The sequence below is a fragment of the Geotrypetes seraphini genome, chromosome 3 (assembly GCF_902459505.1).
Source record: "Geotrypetes seraphini chromosome 3, aGeoSer1.1, whole genome shotgun sequence".
Classification (NCBI taxonomy): domain Eukaryota; kingdom Metazoa; phylum Chordata; class Amphibia; order Gymnophiona; family Dermophiidae; genus Geotrypetes; species Geotrypetes seraphini.
In genome coordinates, this window is record NC_047086.1 from 10620445 (window position 1) to 10640250 (window position 19806).

The following is a 19806-nucleotide window of genomic DNA, read 5'->3' on the forward strand; positions in this document are numbered from 1 at the left end:
TAAAATTTGTGTGCTCTGTTAAAATCCTAGAACTGTTCGTTCATTCTTCCGATCCAGTCCCCCCGACTCGAGTTTCACCTCTTCATCAGAGAGGGATACTGGTGATGGCTCACTGAAATCAGACTCACTCAAAGCAAACAGGCTTTGAGTGAGTCTGATTTCAGTGAGCCATCACCAGTATCCCTCCCTGATGAAGAGGTGAAACTCGAGTCGGGGGGACGGGATCGGAAGAATGAACGAACAGTTCTAGGATTTTAACGGAGCACACAAATTTTACTAGCATACAGTCATCAATGAGAATTAACGAAACCAACTACCCCCCTATTCAGATAAGTACATCAAGTTGATCTGTAATAGTTCTTGGTCATGTAGGGAGGGCAGGGGACAGGTGAAGGCGATGATGGTCCCCTTGTTAACCTCATTGTAGTGACTTCACTATATTTTGGGTTACTTGGTCTGAGCACTTCACAATAATAATTAAAATAAACCAATGAAAATAACATTATTAATAATAGATTATAGCTGTGATCACAATATTATATAGTAATTTTAGTCACAGAATACTAAGTTTTATCTCCCTATTAAGTAAGAAACTCCAAAACTGAACACAATACTCCAAGTGGGGCCTCACTAATGACCTGTACAAGGGGCATCAACACCTTCTTTCTTCTACTGGTTACACCTTTCTTTATACAGCCCAGCATCCTTCTGGCAGCAACCACCGCCTTGTCACACTGTTTTTTCACCTTATTACCCCCAAGGTTCCTCTCCCCATCCGTGCATATCAGCCTCTCACCTCCCAGCATATACAGATCCTTCTGATTATTAATCCCCAAATGCATTTCTTTGCATTGAATTTTAGTTGCCAGATATTAGACCATTCCTCTAACTTTTGTAGAGGAACATTCTGTACTCCTCTTCTAGGGTTTTTTAATATTTCAGGAACACCAACTCTTTTGCCTTTATTTTCTCCGCCACTAGTTTGGAGAACCATATCAGTTTCCTTTTTCTCTTGTTTTTATTTGTTTTCTTCACATAAAGGTCCATAGCCATTTTTATTGCTCCTTTCAGCTTAGAGCACTGTTTTTCCACTTTGTTTATGTCCTCCCATCCTATCAGCTCCTTCTTCAGGTACTCTCCCATTTTATTAAAGTCCATACACTTGAAATCTAGGACTTTAAGTATTGTGTGGCCACTCTCCACTTTAGCTGTTATATCAAACCAAAAAGTTTGATGATCGCTACTTCCCAGGTGAGCACCCACTCGAACATTAGAGATACTCTCCCCATTTGTGAGGACCAGATCAAACGTCGCTTTTTCCCTCGTGGGTTCCATCACCATTTGTCTGAGCAGAGCCTCTTGAAAGGCATCTACAATCTCCCTACTCCTTTTCGATTCCACAGATGGAACTTTCCAGTCCGCATCTGACAGGTTAAAATCTCCCAACAGCAGCACCTCCTCTTTTTTTCTAAACTTTTGGATATCCACAATCAGATCTTTGTCAATTTGCTGCGATTGAGTCTGAGGTCTGTAGACTACACCCACATAGATAGAAGTTTCATCTTGTCTTTTCAGAGTGATCCATATTGCTTCTTCCTCTCCCCAAGTCCCCTGCATTTCAGTCGCTTGGATATCGATCTTTACATAGAGAGCTACTCCTCCATCCTGATGACCATCTCTGTGCTTCCTAAAAAGATTATATCCCGGTATGTTTGCATCCCATCCATGGGAGTCACTGAACCATGTCTCTGTGAAAGCAACAATATCTAGGTCTGCCTCTAGCATCAGGGCTTGCAGATCATGAACTTTGTTGCTTAGACTGTGGGCGTTTTGGTCATTGCTTTCCAGCTACTATTCTTCAACAATCTCATTTTTTGTATAGTTTTTAATTTCAGCTCCTTTCCTGTTGAATCACTAGAAAGTGAATTGCTAATATTATTGTTTTCATTGCTTTCTTTATTGTCATCAAATCTTGTCTTTTGCTGGGGGTGGCCCCTTTAGTAAATCTGTGCTGCCATGAAATCGTGACTTTTGCTCAATTTCAAGATAATCCACTATGTAATATTTTTTTCCTTTTAGTAGTGAGCTCATTAATATGTTTCTATTATTGTGTTAATTAGAATGTGCTGTCTTTTTTTAACTGGGCAAAATTAAAAATAATTAGCAAGAAGGTCCCACAGATTCTAAACATGAGATATCTTACAAATTTTGGTTTCTTGACAAAGTATTCAAAGGCAAGGAAATAACACTCCAAATGAAGATCAGGCTTGTCCACGCATTCTATTTCTCAGTGGTCAATTACAGATGCGAAAGCTGGACACTACAGAAACAGGACAGAAAGAAGATTTGAGCTTTGGTGCTGGAGAAGGATTTTATGTATGCTGTGGACAGCCAGAAGAACTAACAAATCGATTCTGGAAGAGATCAAATTGGCTATTTATTTAAAAAATTTCTATTCTGCTTATCTACTAATCGGGTAACAGTTGATACATAAAAATAAGATGTTGCATATCCATTAAACATTATCAAAAAACCACTTATTAAGAACCATCTTATATCTAAACCATATATCAGTGCTCTATTTTCTATACTGGTTTCAGAATGATCAAGGAAGAAAAGCTCTCACAAATACACTGGTCTTTAGCAATTTTTTTAAAGTATTTAAAATCTCCACATAATCTTAAGTTTGGGCCCACTACCAAAGGGCCCACTACCAATGCAACAGCCAAACTGTTTATTTTGTAATGTACCTTCTAAGTCTTTTTCTCAGTTAATCTCATAGTTGATTCTTACCGTAAATTATGGTTTGGGGTATATCTCCTCAAAATTTGAATTGGATACCATGGTGCCGCAACATAAAGCACTCTGTGTATTACAGTCAATACTTTATACTTGATTCGAAATTCAATAGGCAGCCAACGTCACTTGAAGCCCAAATGGTGAAGTTACAACTGTCTTATTTTGGTCACAGTGGCAGAAGAGAAAGATCATTTGAGAAGGACATTGTTTGGGAAGATTGAAGGAACTAGGCGAAGAGGGTGGCCTGCAATCAGATGGCTGGACATGTTGAAACAGCCATGGGGGGATGGCACTGGAAGACCTTTCCAGACTAGAACAAAACTGATTCTTGATTTGTAATTCATGAAGTCACAAGGACACTAACACGAGTTAATGGCATCTAACTAACTATATTTGTTTAGTTAAAAATGTCTTATATACTGCAAATCTACAAATCTAATGAGTTTACAACTTACATGCATAGGATAGATAAGACATTAAAACATACAAGACATACGGTATAAAAAAAACTTAAACATTATGTAAAATTTCTGTTTTAATTCATAAAAGAAGATAGAACCAAAATTTGTAAGATATCTCATGTTTAGAATCTGTGGGACCTTCTAGCTAATTATTTTTAATTGTCATACTGGGACAGACCGAAGGTCCATCAAGCCCAGTATCCTGTTTCCAACAGTGGCCAACCCAAGTCCGAACCTTGCAGAAACCCAAAGAGTAGCAACATTCTAGAGCTGAGGTTGTGATGTCATAATGCCTCATTACAACTTCATCAGTGATGTCACAATGGCTTGATTGTCCTATACTTGGCTCACATAAGAACATAACAGCTGCCATACTGGGACAGATCGAAGGTCCATCAAGCCCAGTATCCTGTTTCTAACAGTGGCCAACCCAGGTCCCAAGCACCTAGCTAGATCCCAAGGAGTAAAACAGATTTTATGCTGCTTATCCTAGGAATAATCAGTGGATTTCCCCAAGCCATCTCAAAAATGGGCTATGGACTTCTCTCTTAGGAAATTATGCAAACCTGAGAAAACAAATGTGCTTTTAAAAGTTTTCTGAATGAACTTGAGGACTCAATCTTTCTTAATTCCTCTGGAAGGTAGTTCTATAACTGAGGTCCCACGACCATAAAGATAGAGTCCCTATACATTCCCAATCTAATTTGCTTAAAATATGGAACATCAAGCTGTGCCTGATTACTTGAATGAAGGGGACTTCCTAGCACATGAAATGTTAGTGTTGCAGCCAAATAAAGTGGTTGTATGAAATCCAAATGATAATTTAAAGAATGGAATGGAAGCAGGACATTTTCTAAGAGCTTCATGCTCCCACCTGGCCTTGTAAATGAATGTTTGCCTCTTGGTTATTTCTATTTACGCTGTCATTTATTTAGCTCAGTTGTATTGAATTGAGACAGTGATCTACAAGACAGGAAAAATACTTGTACCAGATCCCTCCTGTAGTGGCCTGTTAGTGATGGTCATAAATCTTTTCCTATACTATATATATACCTCTAACCTCTACTGTACCTAAATGTAATCTAATCTAATCGGGATTTGTTGATTGCACTTTTCCAGAACAGATTGAAGGCAGTTTGCAAAGAGAGAAGCCCATGAAGAAATTACGTCCTGATGGAAGAAGAAAATTGCATTAGTGTAGTAGGGAGAACCTACGTTTCATTATAGATGAAGATACATTTCTTCAGAAGGGAATAGTCATGTTGGGCTATACAGGACATCTTTGTCTGGGAAAGAGCTGGTAACACATTGAGAGAAATTTGTTTAATAGGTGGGGTTTCAATTGTTTCCTGAAGATGAGTTGGTGCTGTTAGAAGGGCATTCCAGGTTCTGGTAGCAACATATGTAAAAAGGGTGTTGAATATTCATTTGACCCTTATTCCTTTAGCAGATGGGATGATCAATTGGTGGGTTTCATGAAAAGGGGTCAGAGCACCACCTGAAACTGAGCTATTGAGACAGACGCGGGGGGAGCCACTGCTCGTCCTGGATCAGCATGGAATGTTGCTACGGTTTGGGTTTCTGCCAGGTACTTGGGACCTGACTGGCCTTCGTGAAGAGGGGATACTGGGCTAGATGGCCCATTGGTTGGCCATCGTGAAGAGGGGATACTGGGCTAGATGGACCATTGGTTGGCCATCGTGAAGAGGGGATACTGGGCTAGATGGCCCATTGGTTGGCCATCGTGAAGAGGGGATACTGGGCTAGATGGACCACTGGTTGGCCATCGTGAAGAGGGGATACTGGGCTAGATGGCCCATTGGTTGGCCATCGTGAAGAGGGGATACTGGGCTAGATGGACCATTGGTTGGCCATCGTGAAGAGGGGATACTGGGCTAGATGGCCCATTGGTTGGCCATCGTGAAGAGGGGATACTGGGCTAGATGGACCATTGGTCTGACCCAGTAAGGCTATTCTTATGATCTGAGCATAATTTGTGAGCCTGGCAAAACTGACAGAGCAGCAAACTGTAGGAAACAAAAGAGAAAATATTTTATGATCCCTCTAATTAATAAAATAGTAAAAAAGATCCACGGGAGGATGAAATACATTATTGAACTGTGTGCCAAATTTGTGCCTTAGCAGTTTTTAAATGACTGACTCCTGGACACACTAGGTCTCAACTTATTAAAATGTAATTAAGTGAAATTAATTTTTTATCCCCACCACTGATTATATGGCCAAAAAATGTGCTGCCAAACTGTTTATCCTAGGAGTGGCTGTCTGTATTAAATAGTAAAGTGCAGTAAGTGTGTTAATAACGCTTCTAACACACTTTCCCTTCCTTTGCAGCTGGAAGTTCATGAGGCTAAGCCAGTGCCGGAGAATCACCCCCAGTGGGCTGCAGCGATAGAGGGTGAGGAGGATCAAGAGGACAGCGAAGGCTTTGAAGAGAGCTATGAGGAAGAGGAAGAAGAATCTGATGAGGATGATTAAGCCACTCTAGGACTTGACTACAGCATTTGCACATACCTGATCTCGTATTGAAACGGTTCAATAAGCCAGAAACACCATATTGAACAATTATGAACAACAGTTCAGGTTTTCTCCCCATTAATCTGTGAGGACTTTGAGACCTTCCACTGGCAGAACCCGAAAGATGCTGGTGGGTTTATTTCAACCTATGACAGCAGGAGGAGATATTTCAGTTGGAAAACTATAAATCGTAAACACTTCTTGGTTTTGTTTCTATAACTGCCTAAAATTATGGGCTGTATATTTATTGTGCAGTCCAGCAACATTTTAAAAAAGGCACTCTAAAATGGAAGAATATCATTAACTAGACATCTTTGATTAAAAACCTATTATAGACATTATTTTAGTTGAGATGTCATTCCAAGTCTCTTGGTTGTCAAAGTAACATCTGCATTAATACCAGCTTTAATTTTGATATTATCCATCTCGTCAAAGGTTTACCTTGGCACCAATAATGCAATCACAATTCAGATAATTTATAGCTTTGTCTCTTTTTTTCATCATTTTTCATATCTTCTTCACAGTGTTGGAAGAGACATTCCATTTAATCCATTGGGCTATATTTTACCCTTTTTCTTAATAATCTAGGATTATTGAAAAGCTAAAATATTTTTTTTAAAAATCATGAAAACGAAGTGCTCAAACCTTTGATCCTCCCATTCACTTCAGTAGAGAATCATGTTCGTTCTGTGAGCGATGCAACTGGGAAGGGACTGTGGGACCACATGCTTGCAGAGAAAACCTTTGGAAGAAGGGCAATTGGAAGGCAGAAAATGCATTTCTGACTTTTTTTTTAAAAATAAATTCAGCCAACATTATTTAAGAGGCAGGCCTGTCAAACTGAGATCTTTGCTGACAACGCTTTTATTTTATTTTATTTTGTTAATTTTCCTTTTACAGGAAGCTCATATTTCATTATCCAGTTCTATTTTCTAAGCTAACATTAGACATAGCTGAAGTAGCTAGTGCTCTGTACAGTCCTGGCAAAACTCTTTGGAATAGATTTTTATTTTCTGAACTGTGATACATAAGAGTTTCAGCTGTAGTGGGCACCAGATACAGAAACAGCATATAATAGATGATCAGTTTATGAAAATGGGAATAGGTTGGTTTTTTTAATTACCAAGTGTTTCCAAACTTTAAGACTATAAAAAAAAAAAACCCAAAACTTTGTCTCGCTTTTTTAAATCAAATATGAACCTTTTCCCTCATCCCCTCCCCATCATCTTCGTGGAACTCATTATGGACCACAGTACGTTCACTAACTTTTCTGACCTTGTTTATTAAGGAGGGATGTCATTTTTAAAGCAAAAATTACATCAATATATTCTTTGTAATTGGAATAGTTACAAATAAAAATTTGAAAGTACTACAATGACCGATTTTGGTTTCTTCACTTTTCTCTGCCCTCCTTCCCACCCACCCCCCAGTTTTTCTGAAATATATAATTTCAGATAAAATGCAGAATAACTAGTTGGATTCCTTCTGTGGGGAAGCCAATATTTAGACTTCATCTTTAAGGGTTACTTCCATTTTTGTCCCTATAACCTGCTGATTAAGGGTCTCAAAAAATGGAAGCTATTTGAACAGTTTCCTTCCTTGTAAATTGGATTCTTTTTGCCATGAAAAGAAAAAGCAAAACAGGCCTAGGAATGATGCAGAAAGGGCAGCTTCTACTTATGTCATCACCCTTGCACACAGGCCATTACTGGTTTTACGTAGCAGTGCTCTAGCTGACACAGTTCAGATTGAGATCAGATGAACTGTGGTATGATTTGCTGAGGGTCTCTTGAAAGTTGCTCTATTCTGTCATTGGGCCAGTTCTCTATTGCTGAGAAATCCACCAGTGGTAACCTCTGCCCACAATTGGATAGCACTGGACAAACTTAAGTGCAAAGAGGTAAAGGTAGCTTCCAGTTAAGACTGGCAGTGTAAGACATACTAGAGCATCAAGAAATGGTACACATTTTAGTTAATAACCTTTTAAAGTTATATTTGGAAATGTCTCTTGTCCTTCAGAAATGCTTTGGACTTGTACATTTTGGAACGAAATCTTCAGACAGTTTACAATACTGTGACATTCCATGTACGCAGTTGAGGTTGACGCCTGTTGAACATGCTTTCTTTGTGCAGAAGTAACTTGAAGGGTGTGAAATGTCCAACAGAAAAGTGAGTTTAAAGCTGGCAGTTGGAATTGTCATATGTAGCATTGCTATTTGAGGTTTTCTGGACAATATGACGACGTTAAGGAAATTGATAACCACAACTACAGTACTGGTGACAGAAGAAAAGATTCAGACCTTACAAAATAGGCATTCAGTACAAAACATTTATTAACTTTTTTTGTCAGCTGTACCTCAAATGACAGAAAAGTCTAAATCCACAGTAAACGTTTAGGAGCAGAGTAATCTAATCATGTCTCAATTTAAATGGAATAAAACAGGGAAGTCATTGGTTAATAACACATTCTGTTACGTATACACAGGAGTCCATACTTTAGCTGTTGATTCTCACTAATTGCGCATCTGCAGAGGGGTGTCACTTTAAGATATTTAACTCCTCCTCTTCTGCAGTGGAGAACATCTCCCTCTTCAGTTTTTCCTTCTGCAGAAGGTGTGTTCTGATCTGTTCTTCTTTTTGCTATTTTCGGGAATGTTTCCATCGCTTTTTTGGATTTCTTCATGGCTTTGGTGTTCGGAGGTCTCCCCTTCTTGGGCTTACACCGCTGGGGGAAAGGATGCATTCCTGCATGGGTGGACTACTGCTCCTAGGCCAATCTCATTGAGTACCTATAGAGCCGGCCTGCTTTGTGTCCCTTTAGGAGCTTGGGGTTCATGCTGGGTGCTGCTCACCCTCTGATTTAATCAGGGGCTTGAGCGCAAGCTGTGGGGCCTGTATGTAACAACCTTCTGGGTAGCGGGGAGCTATCTGCGTAGATTCTCTCCCCATCGCTGTGTGATGAATTTTGGGGGTGGGAGTCAACAGTCCAGGTCTTTCCAACTGGCAGCCCAAAGATTTCCTTTAACAGTCCAGTTCTGACACGTTTCTGAGGCAGAAATCTTTTTCTTTTTTTTTTTTTTAATTATTTGCATTCTTTTACAAATCAAAAGGCACCACTTGAAAAAGGAAATACAATAATCTAATTAAGAATAATAACCAATAAAAATAAAGTAATTAAGTACCATGATTATAGTTCACAACAATTGGAGAGGAGAAATAAATCACTTTCAAGGGAAGTTGAAATTTAAGGAAATAATATAAGAATTACAGAGAACAGTTGAAATAATTAATTATAGCCTGGTTGGTGATTTCAATGGATGTCTCTGAGGTTCTTGAAGCCACTTTGTGTTCCAGAAAAAAATTACAATTGGTCTGGTTCATAGAAAATATCTGTTAGCCCGATAGGTAATACAGCATTTTCAGGGAAAATAAAGTTGAAAGGTAGCTCCCAAATTTAATGCAGATTGACGATAATTCAAAAATTATTTGTGCCTGGCGATACATTAGGAAAAATTGTTATTTTGAGTCCAAAGAATTCAACATTCTCAGTCCTATAGAATAGACGAAGAACTGTGTTTTTATCTTGTAGGAAAACAAAGGTCACCAGTGAAGTGTCCCTAGCCAAAATTTCAATTTGAGATGATTCCAATATACCAGTGAGATCCAAGTCTCCTGGTTGTGTATCCACTTTTATCTTTTTCCTCTTTAGGCACATTTAAGTAATATAACTTCTGTAGTGGTGGAATTTTAGTCTCAGGGTATTTTAGAACTGAGATTAGAAATAGTTGAAATAGGTCTTTAGAAGATTGTAGCCTAGAGACCGGAAAATGTATTAACCTCAAGTTTAAACTTCTATTTGCATTATCCAGATTGTCAATTTTTCTAATTAGTAGGTTTTTATATTTCAGTTGTAAAATAGTGGAAACTTAAGTCTGAGGCAAATTGTTCTACTTTGTCCATTCTAGTGGCCTGTTGAATCTTTTCTTCAAAATGTTTAAACTGAATTGCTGAATTTTGGGTTGAAGTGAAATGGATTCATACCTATGCAAACTTTCAGTAGTTCCCCAGATTGCCTCCATATCGATCACCTGTGGTCTTGTCAGGGAGGTAGGAAGAGAAATAGTAGGCAGTGTTGCTGTGGTAAAAAATTTTGAAGACGGTTGGGAATCAATTTCCATCCCTACTGCACTCTGAAAGCTGAATCCTCCAGCCGCAGATGCTGACTGATGGAAACTTAGCGAGTTAGAAACTTCTTCTGAGGTCAAGTGTGAAACCTGCAGCATAGATGGAGATAGCAACTCTGGCGCATCCTGTAAAGCTGTAGGCATCCCCAACATCATTCCAGAACTTGGAGGAACTCCAGGATCCAATGGGCTCAGCGAAATATCACCGTCCAGGGCCGAGGTCTGCCCACCTCGGTCAGCAGAAGCTTCCAATCTTAACTGGAACAGCATAGAAAGTTATCGCTGTTTGGCGCGTTAAAGAAGTAGCAGAGGAGGCAGGAAGATCACTCCTGTTTTCCCCTGCGCTTCAACATCTCCGGAAACAAAGGTAAATATTGCAATGCTTAAAAGTATTTAAGTAATTGTCAAACATGCAGGAGCCACTTCATAAGCAACTTAATCCGACGCCAACTTGATTCCCCATTCCTGAGGCAGAAATATTTTCCCTGCAGGCAGGCTGCTACAAACTGAAGAGCACCAGAAGTCACACGGTAGGTAAGCCCATTATTCCCTATGGGGAAAATGGGAATTCTGGAAATTTCATTTCTAAGGGTTTCTGAAGTAAGGACTGAGTAACCCTCTTCTCTAACCCTAAAATCACTATTTTTTATTTTGGATTTAGCTCCAATGGCCAGTTTTTGGTGCAAATTTCTTGGTGGTGGCCATCTTGGATTTTTAGCAATCTTTTTTTATTTTAACATTTTTTCTTCCTCAAAACCACTCGATTTGCTTAGAGTTCACCTCTCATGGATGCCCCAGGCCATTCTAGCCCTGGATTTTTTGCATGGATTTACTGGTTGAGGAGCAGCCATGTTCCACGTGCTGTGGGGCTCAGCTCCCATTCAGTCCTCCAAAGCCTTGGAACAGGCTGATTTTAAAGATTGCAAATTATCTCTGCCAACTGCTGAGCAAATTGTAAATAGAAATAAAAATTATTTGAAATGTCCGTATGCAAATGCCAGAAGCCTAAGAAACAAGATGGGAGAGTTAGAATATATTGCACACCAAATGAAAAGATAGATATAATAGGCATCTCTGAGACCTGGTGGGAGGAAGATAACCAATGGGACACTGTCATAGTAGGGTGCAAACTATAACGCCATGATAAGGTGGATCAAATTGGTGGAGGATTAGTGTTATATGCTAAGGAGGGCCTCGAATGGATTGAAAATACAGGATCAGAAACACACCCTGGAATCCCTATGGTAGAAATTCCATGTGTAAAGAGGAAAAAGATAGTGATAGGAGTGTACTACCATCTGCTTGACCAGGATGAACAAACTAAACACTTTTTGAGGACTTCATCCCCCATCTCATCAGTGTTATCTCATACCTAAGCTATCCATGTTAGATTTGCTTATCTCTATCCTACAGTCACTAATGTAAAAACCCCTCTTGTTATGAGCTGCATTGATTCCACGCAGAAAATTGCAGGATACACGAAGTTGTATTGTATTGTTTTGAAATGTTATTAGAAATTAGGGAGGGTAACAAATTGGTTAACACAATAATAATGGGTGATATTGACTAGGTAAATGTAACATCAGGGCATGCTAGGGAAATAAAAATCCTTGATGAAATCAAGGACTACTTTATAGAGCAGCAGGTTCAGGAACCAATGAGAGAGCAATTTTAGACCCAGTTCATAGTGGAGTGCATGAATTGGTGCAGGAGGTAACGGTGCTGGGGCCACTTGATAACAGTGATCTTAACGTGATCAGATTTGATATAATCCATGGAATAAGTTCACAAAGGAAATCCAATACAACAGTATTTCATTTTTAAAGAGACTGATAACATGAAGAGAATGGTAAAAAAAAGAAACTAGAGGAGCGGCTATAAAGGTCAAAAATTTACATCAGGCATGGATATTATTCAAAAATATCATCCTGGAAGCCCAGACTAGATATATTCCATGTATTAAAGGAGGAAGGAAGACCAAACGGCAGCTGGTATGGTTAACAAGTGAGGTGAAGGAAGCTATTAGAGCCAAAAGAGAATCCTTCAGAAAATGGAAAAATGATCCGACTGAAAATAATTGTAAACAGGACAAGGAATGGTAAGGCTCTAAGGACGGCAAAAAAAGACCTTGAAAAGAAAAGAGGATTGCACTGGAAATAAACAGTAAAATCTATTTTTTTTTTTTTTTTTTTTTAGGTATATTGAAAGCAAGAAGCCAAGAACAGAATTGGTTGGACTGCTAGACGACTGAGGGCTAAAAGGGGCTCTCGGGGAAAACAAGGCCATAGCTGAAAGATTAAATGCATTCTTTGCTTCAGTCTTCACCGAGAAAGATGTGTGGGAGTTACCGGTGCCAGAAATGGGTATTCAGTTCTGATGAATCAGAGAAACTCATACAAATCTCTAAAACTGGAAGATGTAATGGGTCAATTTGACAAATTGAACAGTAGCAAATCGCCTGGATAAGATGATATACATTCCAGAGTGCTGATAGAATTGCAAAATGAACGTGCGGAGTTATTGTTAGCTATTTGTAATTTTTCTCTAAAATCCAGCATAGTACTGGAAGACTGGAGGGTGGCCAACGTGATGCCAATTTTTAAAAAGGGTTCCAGAGGTGATCAGTGAGTCTGATGTTGGTGCCAGACAAAATGGTAGAGACTATTAGAAAGAACAAAATGACAGAATATCTACATAAGCATGGATTAATAAGATAAATCCAACATAGATTTCTTTTTTTAAAAAATTCCTAACCCACTTAAACCTAAGTGGTTTATAAACTACAAAGTCATCATATAACGTACAAATAAACAAATAAGTTATCTAAAATACAATTTATATCACAGCCCACTCAGTTAAAAGCCTCCACAAACAAAGTTGTTTTAAATAGCATCTTAAATTTCTGGATATTGGAAAGTAACCTCAGTGGTCCTATCAAATTATTCCATTATAATACACCTGCAACCAAAATCACAGATGCTCTCGTGTTTGCATAGTCTATGTGTGATAACTCATCTGTTGATAATCACAGCATTCATTTTATTTATTTAGATTTCTATCCCGTCTTCCTGTGAGCTCACAAAATCACATTCACAGTAGATACAGAAGACACAGTCTGTTATATTAGCCAGGTCTGAGAGACTTTCATCACTTGTGTCAAATACCAAGGGATCTAGTGAATGACTTTAAAGGTTAATATAAGAACTTGAATGACTATGCAAAATTGGACAGGTAACGAGTGATGTTCAAATCTGCTTCCACCTGGATTTAGTCAAAGGAAATCTTGCCTCACCAATCTACTGCATTTCTTTGAAGGAGTGAATGAACATGTGGATAAAGGTGGACCGGCTGATGTTGTATATTTGAATTTTCAAAAGGCATTTGACAAAGTACCTCATACGACTTCTGTCCATAATGTCCAATGCTACTCACGAGCTCCATAATGACCGACGCTACACACGGGACCTAAATTGCCAACCACCAATCATGTACTCGCTTACAACACTAAAACTTTAGTACAATTATGTTATGTTCTGTTAGTACAGTGAATGCCATGTAATATCTTCTACGAATGCTGCAAATTCTTCTAAGCTATGTCTGCCAAAAATGTCTTTCAATAATTTTGTCCTTCTATACTGTGAATGTACCTTTGTAACCCGTTCTGGGCTCCTTTGGGAGGACGGGCTAAATAAAAGATTAAATAAATAATGGGGTCCCCAGGGATCTGTGCTGGAACCGCTGTTTTTTTTAACATATTTATCAGTGATCTAGAGATGAGCATAACTAGTGAGAGAGTTAAATTTGCTTATGACACAAAGTTGTCCAAAGTTGTTAAATTGCAAGAGGATTGTAAAAAATTGCAAGAGGACTTTGGGAGACTGGGCATCAAAATGTCAGATGATGTTTAATGTGAGCAAGTGCAAATTGATGCATGTGGGTAAGAGGAACCTGAATTATAGCTATGTGATACAGGGTTCCATGTTAGTAATCACTGCCCAGGAAAAGGATCTAGGTGTCGAGGATATGTTAAAACCCTCAGCTCAATATGTAGCAGCTAAGAAAGCAAATAGAATGCTTGGAATTATCAGGAAAGGAATGGAGAACAAAGATGAAAATGTTATAATGCCCTTGTATCACTCTATGGTATGGCCGCACCTCAAATACTGTGTGCAGTTCTGGTCGCCGTATCTCAAAAAAGATATAGCAGAATTAGAAAAGATACAGAGAAGAACAATGAAAATGATAAAAGGGATGGAATGACTTCCCTATGAAGAGAGGCTAAAGCGGCTAGGGCTCTTCAGCTTGGAGAAGAGACAGCTCAGGGAAGATATGATAGAGGTCTATAAAATATTGGAAAGGGTAGACGTGAATTGCTTGTTTATTCTTTTTCCAAAATACTATGACTAGTGGGCATGCGTTGAAGCTACTAAGTAGTAGATTTAAAACAAACTGGAGAAAATATTTCTTCACACAATGTGTAATTAAACTCTGTAATTCATTGCCAAAGAATATGAAATCAGCTTAGGGTTTAAAAAAGGTTTGGATAATTTCCTTAAAGAGTAGTCCATAGGCCATTATTGAGATGTCTTGGAGAAATCCAATGCTTATTAGGATAAGCAGCATAAAATCTGTTTTACTACTTGGGATCTAGCTTAGGTACTTGGAACCTGGGTTGGCCATTGTTGGAAACTGGATACTGCGCTTAGTGGACATTCGGTCTGCCCCAATATGGCAGTTCTTTTGTACTTCTGTGCATAAAAGAAGAATGAGATTTGGGGGTGATCATTAATAACATAAGAATTGCCGCTGCTGGGTCAGACCAGTGGTCCATCATGCCCAGCAGTCTGCTCACGCGGCGGTCCTTAGCTCAAAGACCAGTAGCCTACTAGAGTCTAGCCTTACCAACATATGTTCCAGTCCAGCAGGAACTTATCTAACCATTTCTTGAATCCCTGGAGTGTGTTTTCCCCTATAACAGCCTCTGGAAGGGTGTTCCAGATTTCTACTACTCTCTGAGTGAAAAAGAACTTCCTTATGTTCGTACAAAATCTATCCCCGTTTAACTTTAGTGAGTGCCCTCTCATTCTCTTCACCTTGGAGAGGGTGAACAATCTTTCTCTACTAAGTCAATTCCCTTCAATATCTTGAATGTTTCGATCATGTCCCCTCTGTCTCCTCTTTTCAAGGGAGAAGAGGCCCAGTTGCTCTAGCCTCTCATTGTACGGCAACTCCAGTCCCTTAACCACTTTTGTCGCTCTTATTCGGACCCTTTCAAGTAATACTATATCCTTCTTCATGTACGGCGACCAATATTGGACGCAATATTCCAGGTGAGGGCGCACCATGGCCCAGTACAGTGGCATGATAACCTCCGATCTGTTTGTGATCCCCTTCTTAATCATTCCTAGCATTCTGTTTGCCCTTTTCGCTGCCATCGCACATTGCGCAAATGGTTTCATTGTCTTGTCTTAAAGTGGTCAAACATGTAGGACAACAGCCAAAGCCAGAAGGTTATTTGGGTGCACAGGGAGAACAATGGCCAGCAGGAAAAAGGAGGCAATGGTGCATTTATGGTACTGTGTAGTTCTGACTGCACCTTCAGAAATCTGCAATTAAGATAGTCCAGAGGGCAGCTACTAAAATGGTCAGTGGTCTTCATCTTAAAGCATATAGAGACACTCATAGATCTCAATATAGAAGGGGGTACGATTGAGACATTTAAATATCTCTGTGGCATAAATGCACATGAATGAAAACATAATTCCAATAGGAGTAGCAACTAATTTAAATTTGTAAGTCTTAAAAATTCAGCCACAAGATAAGTATTTGAATTTACCATTTTTAAGTTTCTGGCACCTTTGAATTGCAGCACAATTTATTCTTTTTTTTTTTTTTTTACTTATTTTTCACATTTTTATTTATTTAAAAATTTATGGTCCGCATATCCAACAATTTTATGTGGATAGAAACATAGAAATAGACGGCAAATAAGGGTCACGGCCCATCTAGTCTGCCCACCCTAATGACCCTCCCCTACCTTTGCCTAATGAATAGAACCCACGTGTCGATCCCATTTGGCCTTAAAATCAGGCACGCTGCTGGCCTCAATCACCTGCAGTGGAAGACTATTCCAACGATCAACCACCCTTTCAGTGAAAAAGAATTTCCTGGTGTCACCTCGTAGTTTCCCGCCTCTGATTTTCCACAGATGCCCTCTTGTTGCCGTGGGTCCCTTGAAAAAGAAGATATCTTCTTCCGCTTCGATGCGACCCGTGAGATACTTGAACGTCTCGATCATGTCCCCCCTCTCTCTGCGTTCCTCGAGCGAGTATAGCTGCAGTTTGTCTAACCGTTCTTCGTACGGGAGATCTTTGAGTCCCGAGACCATCCAGGTGGCCATTCTCTGAACCGACTCCAATCTCAGCACATCTTTGCGATAATGTGGCCTCCAGAATTGCACACAGTATTCCATATGGGGCCTCACCATGGATCTATACAATGGCATAATGACTTCCGGCTTACGGCTGACGAAACCCCTGCGTATGCAACCTAGGATCTGTCTTGCCTTGGATGAGGCCTGCTCTACCTGACTGGCAGCCTTCATGTCCTCACTGACGATCACCCCCAAGTCCCGTTCTGCTACCGTTCTTGTTAGGATCTCACCATTAAGGGTATAAGTCTTGTATGGATTATGGTTGCCTAGGTGCATGATTTTGCATTTTTTGGCATTGAAGCTAAGTTGCCAGGTCCTAGACCAGCGCTCCAGTAGGAGTAGGTCGTGCATCATGTTGTCGGGCATTGAATCTTCGTCCATTGTGCATTTGCCCACTACATTACTTAGTTTGGCGTCATCGGCGAATAATGCTATTTTACCTCAAAGCCCTTCTGCCAAGTCTCTTATAAAGATATTGAATAGGGTCGGTCCCAAGACCGAGCCCTGTGGCACTCCACTGATCACCTCCTTCATTTCTGAGGGAGTGCCGTTCACCACTACCCTTTGAAGCCTACCATCAAGCCAGTTCCTAACCCATTTCGTCAATGTGTCACCTAATCCTATAGAACTCATCTTGCTCAGCAACCTGCGGTGTGGTACGTTATCGAATGCTTTGCTAAAGTCCAGGTACACGATGTCCAGGGACTCCCCAACATCCAGCTTCCCCGTCACCCAGTCAAAGAAGCTGATCAGGTTGGATTGGCATGATCTCCCCTTAGTAAATCTATGTTGACGGGGGTCCCGTAGATTTTCCTCATCCAGGATCTTATCCAATTGGTGTTTGATTAGAGTTTCCATTAGTTTGCTCACTATCGATGTTAGACTCACTGGTCTGTAGTTTGCTGTCTCCATCTTTGAGCCTTTCTTGTGGAGTGGATTGACATTAGCCGTCCTCCAGTCCAACGGGACGCTTCCTGTACTAAGGGAGAGGTTGAAGAGCGCCGACAGTGACTCTGCCAAGACATCACTCAACTCCCTAAGCACCCTGGGGTGTAGGTTGTCAGGCCCCATTGCCTTGTTAATCTTGAGTTTTGACAGCTCATCGTAGACACTGCTGGGTGTAAACTCGAAGTTACTAAACGGGTCAACTGAGTCAGCCCTTGTCTGTAGTTGAGGGCCAAGCCCCGGCGCTTCATGGGTGAAGACTGAGCTGAAGTATTCATTTAATAGTTGGGCTTTTTCGGAATCCTTTTCCACATAGTCTCCATTTGGTTTCCTAAGACGTACAATCCCGCCAGAGTTTTTACTTCTATCACTGATATACCTGAAGAAGGATTTATCTCTCTTCTGAAAAAAACATAGACATACAATCAAACAAATCTACAATATAGCAAAGAACATTAAAAATATGAATTGCCAAATCTAGTAACATTAACTCTCATGCAAAATACACTAATTCATGTTTCAAAAATTTGTGCAAACAGTAGTTTGTAAGCCCTTCCTGAACTGTAACACACTGGAAGCCTGCCTTAATGCCAAAGATAATTTGTTCCAACAGATAGATCCCTGTTACGATGCCCAGACAACTTTACTGCACTCAATGGAGGCACATCCAGGCACAACTTATCCATAGACCGTTGGTTCCGTGTTGACTGATAAAAATGTAACAATGATCGCAAGACCATAGGACCATCATCATTCAGCAGCTTAAAAATTGCACAGAGAATCTCTAATTTAATCTCGGCATACTAATCTTGGTAAATAATACTATCATTGTTCCAGTCTCCTCTGCTCGGAACCTTGGAGTCGTCTTCAATTCTGACCTCTCATTTTCTACACGTATCCAACAAGCTGCTAAGACATGTCACTTCTATCTCTTCAATATCACCAAAATTCACCCCTTCCTCTCTGAGCACACTACCTGGACCCTTGTCCAAGCTCTCATAACCTCACACTTAGATTACTGCAATCTACTCCTAACTGATATCCCGCAGTTTTGCCTCTCCCCTTTACAATCTGTGCAAAACTGCTGCACGACTCATCTTCTACCAACCTTGCTACGCTCATGTCACCCCTCTCCTTAAGTCACTTCACTGGCTCCCTATCTGCCATCGTATACAGTTCAAGATCTTATTGCTGACCTACAAGTGTGTTCATTCTGCTGCCCTTCAATATCTCTCCTCGCTTCTCTCTCCTTATACACCTCCCAGAGAACTCCGATAAGTCACTCTTAACGTTACCCTTCTCCTCCACTGCCAATTCCAGACTTTGTTCCTTTCATCTAGCCTCCCCCTAAGCCTGGAATAAATTACCTGAGTTTGTTTGTCAAGCCTCTTCCCTTCCCTTGTTTAAAAGCAGACTGAAAACCAACCCTTTTTGATAAAGCCTTCAATCCTTAACCCTACTCCTCTGCCCTCCAACCCAGCCAGCTGATTAACCGTTCCCCTTAACTATATCCATGACATCCTGTTTGTCTGTCTTGCCTGTTTACATTGTAAGCTCTTTCAAGCAGGGACTGTTTTCTTACTCTTTGTGACTCTGTACACCGTTGCGTGCGTCTGGTAGCACTATGGAAATAATTAATAGTAATGGGTAGCCAATGTAGTTCTCTCAAAATTGGTGTAATATGCTCAGACCACGAAACAAGCAATAATGCATGCAGCAGCATTTTGAGCAAGTTTTAAGGCCTTAATAACAAACTTTATCATAACAGGGACCAATCCCAAGTAAAAAGCATTACAATAATCAATGAATGGTCACAAGAGAGGATACTGAGCTACTGAACATTTATATACATGGAGCTCCACTGAAGCACCGTTTCACACAGATTATGATGTAACTGATGGATAAGCAGTTCAGCTTCTTGTCGCTAAGTTACTGAAGTTCTTTCTTATGAGTATTCTGTTTTGTTCTAAAGTTGCTCAGTGCCCTCCCATTTATTAGCTGACATAGGAGTTATCTTTACCCAATTTGATAAAGGCACATGAGATAGCCCGCTTGCAACTGAAAACAAGCTCTGGAACAAGAGGGCATATGATGACATTGAAGAAGGATAGGCTCCAAAGGATTCTAAGGAGCTACTTTACGGAAAGGGTGTAGATGTGTGGAACAAATTCCTGGTGGAGGTATTGGAGATGAGGGCAGTGTCGGAATTCAAGAAAGCATGGGACAGTCATGTGGGATCTGTTAGGTGGATGAGGAGATAGCAGATGAAGTTACAGGGAAATACTTTAAAAACCAATAGGAGGAAATATTTTTTCACTCGGAGAATAGTTAAGCTCTGGAACGCATTGCCAGAGGATGTGGTAAGAGCGGATAGTGTAGCTGGTTTTAAGAAAGGTTTGGACAAGTTCCTGGAGGAAAAGTCTATAGTCGGTTATTGAGAAAGACATGG

The 19806-nt window shown here is 40.1% G+C and overlaps 1 protein-coding gene across 2 annotated transcripts in view; it reads left to right on the plus strand.

Moving 5' to 3' along the window:
• SEC63 (SEC63 homolog, protein translocation regulator) overlaps positions 1-7164 on the plus strand; it is a 171936-nt gene extending 164772 nt beyond the window's left edge. For both annotated transcript variants that reach the window (XM_033937487.1, XM_033937485.1), the window contains one exon: positions 5613-7164. In XM_033937487.1, the coding sequence (XP_033793378.1) occupies positions 5613-5756 (144 nt within the window). In that variant the 3' untranslated portion in view covers positions 5757-7164. The remainder of the gene's footprint in view (positions 1-5612) is intronic.
• The last annotated feature ends 12642 nt before the right edge of the window (positions 7165-19806 follow it).